Source organism: Canis lupus, chromosome 37 (assembly GCF_048164855.1).
Source record: "Canis lupus baileyi chromosome 37, mCanLup2.hap1, whole genome shotgun sequence".
Classification (NCBI taxonomy): Eukaryota; Metazoa; Chordata; class Mammalia; order Carnivora; family Canidae; genus Canis; species Canis lupus.
Window position 1 is genome coordinate 9,607,827 of NC_132874.1, and position 8,183 is coordinate 9,616,009.

Genomic DNA, 8,183 nt, shown 5'->3' on the forward strand with positions numbered 1-8,183 from the left:
ACGGTATTGTATTGTATCTTTTCTAACTTTCTTCTCTGGTGTTTCATCAGCCCTTCTTCATGTCACTAAATACTCTTTAAAAATAAGATTTTCTAATAGCTGCGTAATGTCTACCATATGGCAGTACCAGGATTATGTCATCTTTCCCCTGTTGTTAGATTGATTCAGCAAATGTTAAGCTCTCTTGAAAGTGCTAGGAGTGAAGATCCACAGGTGAAGGCAGCTTAAATATATATATATGGACTCCCGAGTGGCTCAGCGGTTGAGCATCTGCCTTTGGGTCAGAGCGTGATCCTGGAGACCCAGGATCCAGTCCCACATCCGGCTCCCTGCATGGAGCCTGCTTCTCCCTCTGCCTGTGTCTCTGCCTCTCTTTGTGTCTCTCATGAATAAATAAAATCTAAAGATAAAAAATGCATATATATTTTACTTATTTGAGAGTGAGAGAGTACACGAGCAGGGGGGAGGGACAGAGAGAGAAGCAGACTCCTCACCATGCAGGGAGAAATGGGGCTCGCCCTGGTTGAAGGCAGTCCTGTTCCAAGGATGCACAGCCTCTAGCGGCAGGGACTGCACACCTGCTGTTACTGTACAGCGTCAGGCTGCATCAGGGGCACATGCGGGGGGGTCATCTGTGAGTGGCCCCTCCCAACACAAGTGAAGATGACATTGCTCAGGAGAGCAGGTGGGAAGAGAAGACAAAAAGATTTTTCTAATTGAGAAGCATTCCAGTCTGCAGATTCTTGTTTCCAACCATACGTCCCCGGCTCATTTTTCTGTCGGCGCTCCAGACCTCTGAGCCTGAATCAGCCTTCCCCTCTCCGCCAGAGCCTCACCCCCGAGAAGCCACACACATGAAGCAGGAGTTTCAAGATGAGATAGGTGGTCAGGGCCGGTGCTGGAAGACAAGATGTCCTAGGGTAGAGCAAAGCCAGAGACCTCACCAGCAGCCCAAGGCGGGGACCAAGGAATGGCAGGCTGGCCTGACACTCAAGCCTGACCGGCTCTGGAGAGATGTGGGTTGGCAAAGGGAGCGCGGTCTCGTTCTTTGTGGGCTCACAGGCCCATGCTAAAGCTCCTGCAGCTTTGCTCCTCTTTTATTTTTTTTTATTTTTAAAATTTTTTTTAAAATTTATTTATGATAGTCACACACACACAGAGAGAGAGGGAGAGAGACAGAGACACAGGCAGAGGGAGAAGCAGGCTCCACGCACTGGGAGCCCAACGTGGGATTCGATCCCGGGTCTCCAGGATCGCGCCCTGGGCCAAAGGCAGGCACCAAACCGCTGCGCCACCCAGGGATCCCTTTGTTCCTCTTTTAAAAGGTTGTGTATCTCCTCCCTGATTGCGATGCTTTTTTTTTTGGTGGGTTTTTTGTTTTGTTTTGTTTTTTTGTTTTTTTGATTTTATATGTTTATTTGACAGAGAAAGTACAAGCAGGAGGAGCAGGAGAGGGAGAAGCAGGCTCCCCAGGGAGCAGGGAGCCCAATGCAGAATTTGATCCCAGGACCCCAAGATCATGACCTGAGCCGAAGGCAGATGTTTAACCAACTGAGCCACGCAGGTGCCCAAGATTCTTCTTTTCTACAGGCTTTCTCCTCTTTTCTTTCAAGTCAGTGTCAGGTACAGTCTGGGATGTAACAGCATCATTGGAATCATTCTGGGATTCCTTTGAAATTGCACATAAGTGGCCTGTCTTGCCACACTTGCAAAACCAGGAGTCTCTGTGCCTGCACTAATGCCCTGTTCAGATTCCTCAGCCTCACCTCTGCGGTAGCCACCCTGAGTTGGGTTTTGCTTCCTCTCCTCTGCTATGTGGTACTTTGCACGAAGGTCAGCCACTGACCTGTTCTGTCCAGATCTTTAGCCTCCACAACCCTCAGGGCTTGTTCTAGGTGGAAGCAGGAAGGCACAGGCACGCTGTTCCAGCACCCTTTAAGGGGGGAGTGTTGCAGAGAAGCACAGAGGAAATGCATGCAGACTCAGCCGAAAGGGAGGAAAGATTCATCATAGGAAGCACAAGATGTCTGAGCCAGACTCAGAGCACTCCTTTTATTAATCATCGTGTGTGTGTGTGTGTGTGTGTGTGTGAGGATGAGACTCGATAAAGTTTTTGAGAAACCTATCAGCACTGACTCTAGAGATAAGCACAATGCTTAGCATGGTTCCCAGATAAATGCTAGTTTTTAAACAATGCTTCCTAAAATACTAGAGAATCATGAACGAGAAGGTCTAGCATCTGGTTTGAATGCCTACCTATAAGTTGCATCCTTTTGAGGATTCATCCAACTAAAAACAAAACCTGGGCAGCCCGGGTGGCTCAGCAGTTTAGCGCCACCTTCAGCCCAGGGCGTGATCCTGGGGACCTGGGATTGAGTCCCATGTCGGGCTCCCTGCATGAAGCCTGCTTCTCCCTCTGCCCGTGTCTCTGCCTCTCTCTCTCTCTCTCTGTCTCTCATGAATAAATGAATAAAATCTTTAAAAAATAAAAATAAAAACAAAACCTTTGTTGGGCTCCTTCTGTGTATCAGGCCTGTGCTAGGTGCTGGGAATGTGGTGTTTAGCAAAAACATATGGTTGCTGCTCTCCTGGAACTTAGTTTATCTTTTCCAGAGATAAGAACAAAAGAAAGAGGAGATGAAGATAAAGAGTAATTTTGAGATTGTACAAAAAGGGAAATTGGACTCTATTTATTTGGTAAAGCAGGAAAAGGACCCGGGACAGAGGAAGCGGTTGGGTTAGATCAATCGGAATGATGGAACAGTTTGTATTCCTTTCCATGGAGAGGCAGCAAACAATGAAGAAAGTTACGTCGAAGGACGCCCAGCCAGAATATGGAGATCCTCAACTGGGAGATTCAAACACACACATTTTTAACCCAGAAGCCTTCTGTAATTGAGAAAACCTTAACTCCCCATCAAATGCCACAAACTTAGATTTCCATACTTTAAATTTAGCATTAGAACCTTGACAGTAAGTCATTGGGATGGATGGTTTGCATGTGTGCTAACGATGTTTTCCAGAACCACTGTGCTGTCTAAGCACCAAGTGGTAGAGCAATTGCTGTCAACATTCTTAAATATGTCAGATTCATTGAAGCTTTTTCTGGTTGACCTCACTGAACACCTCTGCCTCTGTGTAGTACTGCCCGTTACCCCGCAGGGGCAGCAGAGGATAAGAAGAAGCAGGTAGGATTATCAGGCATCCGGAGAGTCCCACACAGGCTGGCCAAATGTCATGGAAGGGTCACATGAAGCTTTGCCATAGTCAACAATGAGCTGGGGTCTTTGGGTCCATCTCAAAATGATGTTAGAACAGGGGATGCCTGGGTGGCTCAGTGATTGAGCGTCTGCCTTTGGCTCAGGTCGTGATCCTGGGATCTTGGGATCGAGTCCTGCATCCTACAGGCACTCCACAGGAACCCTGCTTCTCCCTCTGCCTATGTCTCTGCCTCTCTCTCTCTCTATCTCTCATGAATAAATACATAACACCTTAAAAAAAAAAAAAAAAACAGAGACAAATTAGAAGAAAGTTCCAGATCTGGAAAGCATCTCAGGAAGGAAATATATCATAGCCCAGACTTTGTCTCTATCTGTACTGTTCATACAGAAGCCACCAGCCACATGTGGAAACTGAGCACTTGACATGGGGTTAGTCTGAATTAGGATGTGCTATTGAGTGTAAAATACACACTGGATTTTACTTGGTACGAAAAAATGGCTGTAAAATTTCATTATAATTTCACTGTAATTTTTATAGTGATTGCATTTGGAGGTTAAATAAAACATGCATTAAATTAATTTCACTAGTTTCTTTTTACTTTTTAAAATGTGGCTCCTAGAAATTTTTTTATTATATATATGGCTTTCATATTTCTTTTCTTTTTTTTTTTTTTTTTTTTTGTGAGAGAGAGCGAGCACAAATGGGAATGAGCAGAGGGAGAGAATCTTTAGGTGGCTGCATGCCTAGCAGGGAGCCCGACTGGTGACTCAATTTCATGATTTCATGACCCTGGGATCATGACCTAAACCAAAATCAAGAGTGGGATACAACCGACTGAGCCACCCGATGCTCCTCTCATGTTTCTATTAGACAACACCAGTTCTAAAAATACTCTTTTTGGTGTCCTGAATGAATTTTTCCCTTTTTTTTTTTTGTTTGTTTTTTTGTTTTTGCTTTTTTTTTTTTTTTTTAGTACACTCCCCCCTCAACATGGGACTCTGAGATCAACAGTTACATGCTCTACAGAGTGAGCCAGCCAGGCTTCCTCGGATTTTTTTTTTTTTAAGTAGGTTCCACTCCCAGCATGAAGCCCAACTTGGGGCTTCAACTCATGACCCTGAGCTCAAGACCTGAGCTGAGATCAAGAATCAGATGCTTAGGGGCATCTGGGTGGCTCAGTGGTTGAGCATCTGCCTTCCACTCAGGTTGTGATCCCAGGGTTTTGGGATGGGGTCCCACATCAGGCTCCCCACAGGGAGCCTGCTTCTCCCTCCCTCTGCCTATGTCTCTGCCTCTCTCTGTATCTCTCATGAATAAATAAATAAAACCTCTTTAAAAAAATAAAATTGAGGTCAGCACGGGTGGCTCAGCGGTTTAGCGCTGCCTCCAGCCCAGGGTGTGATCCTGGGGACTCGGGATTGAGTCCCACGTGGGGTTCCCTGATGGAGCCTGCTTCTCCCTCTGCCTGTGTCTCTGCCCCCCTCTCTCTCTGTGTTTCTCATGAATAAATAAATAAAATATTTCAAAAAATAAAAATAAAATTAAAGTAAAAAATTCCAGCTCCCCAGACCACACTCTGAACCAATTAAATCTCCAGATGAGACCCAGGTATCTACCATGTGCCAAGCTTACCAAGTTTGAGAACCTCCGGGATAGTAAGGAGGGTGGGCTCTGCAGTCCAACTGCCTGGCTTCAAATCCCAGACCAGTCACTTCTGAGCCAGGTGACCCTCCGCAAAATACTTAGCCTCTGTGAACTCCATTGCAGAAAAGGGATGAGGATAAGAATAAGCCTCTATAGGATTGTCATGAGGTTTAAATAAGCTAATTTACGTAAACCACTTAAAAGAAGGCAGGCACAGATTAAGTCTGTAGCAATTATGATTAACAGCTTTCTTATTCCATACTCCTCTGGAAGACATTCCCAGGCACTGCTCCCCCATCTGACACTCATTCACCTAGTGGGTTTCTTGTATGGTCCCCTATCATTCTTTTTTTTTTTTTTCTTTTTAAGATTTTATTTATTTATTCATGAGAGACACACAGAGAGAGGCAGAGACACAGGCAGAGGGAGAAGCAGGCTGCCCGCAGGGAACCTGATGCAGGCCTCAATCTCAGGACCCCAGGATCACGCCCTGAGTGGAGGGCAGACACTCGACCACTGAGCCACCCGGGTGCCCCAGGCGACTTTATTTCTACAAGCATTCACTCAACAGCTGCTTTACTACAGGGGTGATGGAAGACGCAAAACAATTAGGGACACCTGCCTCATCCCCTGGATGTTGAACTTCTCCTGGGTCTGCGTTTCCCAATGAGATCAAAGCGTCCTGGGCTGGGAGACCGCGCACATGCCTGGCCAGCTCCAGCCCCCGCCCTAGCCCCCAGCCCCCAGCCCCCAGCCCCAGCCTCCAGCCCCAGCCTCCAGCCCGAGTCCCAACCCCCAGCATCGCCCCAGCCCCCAGCACCGCCCCAGCCCCCAACCCCAGCCCGAGCCCCCAGCCCCAGTCCCAGCCCTCAGCACCCGCCCCAGCCCCCAGCCCCCGCCCCAGCACCCAGCCCCCGCCCCCAGCCCCCGCCCCAGCACCCAGCCCCAGCACCCAGCCCCCGCCCCAGCCCCAGCACCCAGCCCCCGCCCCAGCACGCAGCCCCAGCACCCAGCCCCCGCCCCAGCACCCAGCCCCCGCCTCAGCCCCCAGCCCCCGCCCCCGCCCCAGCACCCAGCCCCCGCCCCCGCCCCAGCACCCAGCCCCCGCCCCAGCACCCAGCCCCCGCCCCAGCACCCAGCCCCAGCACCCAGCCCCCGCCCCAGCAGCCCCAGTCCCCGTCCCCCCCCCCCCCCAGCACCCAGCCCCAGCCCCAGCAGCAGCACGCAGCAGGGGATTGCAAAGCGTAGGCTACCCCAGGTGGAACACCGTGTTCTAGTTTTGCTTTGCCGTTTGCAGCCTGGGCGATCGGGGGCCACCGCTCGAGCCTGTTTCCCGTCGCGGAAAGCGGAGCCTCCCCGCCCCGCCCCCCGCCTGCCTGAAGGTCACGGGCCTGGGCCTGCGGCGCGCGGTGCGGCCCGCGAGCGTCCGCTCCCGCGCCCTCCGCAGTCAGCGCCCGCCCGCCCGCCGGGGGACCGCAGGCCGCGGCCGAGAGGCTGCGCGCTGCGCCCGCGACGTCAGGCCCCGCCCCGCCCCGCCCCGCCCCGTGACCGGCCCCGGCCCCGGCCCCGGCCCCGGCCCCGGACCGAGCGGCGCCCGCGGGAGCGGCGGCGGCCGCGCGATGGGGGCCGAGGCGGCGGGGAGCGGGCGGGCGCTGCGGGAGCTGGTGCGCGAGGCCGAGGTCAGCCTGCTCGAGTGCAAGGTGTGCTTCGAGAGGTTCGGCCACCGCCAGCAGCGGCGCCCGCGCAACCTGCCCTGCGGCCACGTGGTGTGCCTGGCCTGCGTGGCGGCCCTGGCGCACCCGCGGACGCTGGCCCTGGAGTGCCCCTTCTGCCGCCGGGCCTGCCGCGGCTGCGACACCAGCGACTGCCTGCCGGTGCTTCACCTCCTGGAGCTCCTGGGCTCGGCGCTGCGCCCAGCCCCCGCCGCCCCCCGCGCCGCCCCCCGCGCCGCCCCCTGCGCCCCGGGCGCCCTCGCCTGCCACCACGCGTTCGGAGGCTGGGGGACCCTGGTCAACCCCACGGGGCTGGCGCTGTGCCCCAAGACCGGGCGGGTCGTGGTGGTGCACGACGGCAGGAGGCGGGTCAAGATCTTTGACTCCGGGGGAGGATGCGCCCATCAGTTTGGAGAGAAGGGGGAGGCTGCCCAGGACATTAGGTACCCCCTGGACGTCGCCGTCACCAACGACTGCCACGTGGTTGTCACCGACGCCGGCGACCGCTCCATCAAAGTGTTTGATTTCTTTGGCCAGATCAAGCTCGTCATTGGAGACCAGTTTTCCTTACCTTGGGGCGTGGAGACCACCCCTCAGAATGGGGTCGTGGTAACTGACGCCGAGGCAGGGTCGCTGCACCTGCTGGAAGTCGACTTTGCAGAAGGAGCCCTCCAGAGGACTGAAAAGCTGCAAGGTCATCTGTGCAGCCCGCGAGGGGTGGCCGTGTCCTGGCTCACTGGGGCCATTGCGGTCCTGGAGCACCCTCCGGGGCTGGGGGCTGGGGCGGGCAGCACCGCCGTGAAGGTGTTCAGCCCAACTATGCAGCTGATCGGCCAGGTGGATACCTTTGGGCTCAGCCTCTTTTTCCCCTCCAGAATAACTGCCTCCGCCGTGACCTTTGATCACCAGGGGAATGTGATTGTTGCAGATACTTCTAGTCAGGCCGTCCTATGCTTGGGACAGCCTGAGGAATTTCCAGTCCTGAAGCCCATCATCACCCATGGTCTTTCCCATCCTGTGGCACTGACCTTCACCAAGGAGAATTCTCTTCTTGTGCTGGACAGTGCAGCCCATTCCGTAAAAGTCTACAAGGCTGACTGGGGGTAATGGGGTGTGGTGGGGGTCCTGGAACTGCCACTAATCCAGTTTAACCCTGGATGAATTAATCCCATCTCTCGAACGGGGATCATTATAACTGCCTGACAGACTTATAAAGGTTGAAGGTAATTATTAAAGAATAATAATGAAGTCTACCGTTTATTGAGTTATGTGCTCCCTGTGCTAGGAAACTTGCAAATATTAGCTCAGCGTGTCCTTACAGTGGTACCCAGGGAGGTAATGCCCATCATTAATCCCATTTTAGAGATGAGAAAACTGAGACCCGAGGGTTTAAGTGATTCTCTGAAGGTCATGTTTACTTACTGTGACAGTCACAATGGGAACTCAATTCTGACTCCCCAACCCCTTGCTCCTAAGTAGGATAACAGATGTGAGAAAACGACAGCATGTGTCTATATGTTGTTACTGTGTGTACTCTCTTTACAGGTAGCTATTTCTCTTGGTTGGACGTGCAGAGAAAGGAGACTTTCTAGAGAGTTCAAGAGG

The 8,183-nt window shown here is 52.7% G+C and overlaps 1 protein-coding gene across 1 annotated transcript; it reads left to right on the forward strand.

The window, feature by feature from the left end:
- The first annotated feature begins 6,452 nt into the window (after positions 1 to 6,452).
- Positions 6,453 to 7,826, forward strand: NHLRC1 (NHL repeat containing E3 ubiquitin protein ligase 1). Its single transcript, XM_072813668.1, has one exon. It carries the CDS (start codon positions 6,486 to 6,488, stop codon positions 7,683 to 7,685), a length of 1,200 nt encoding a protein of 399 aa, XP_072669769.1. The 5' UTR covers positions 6,453 to 6,485; the 3' UTR covers positions 7,686 to 7,826.
- The last annotated feature ends 357 nt before the right edge of the window (positions 7,827 to 8,183 follow it).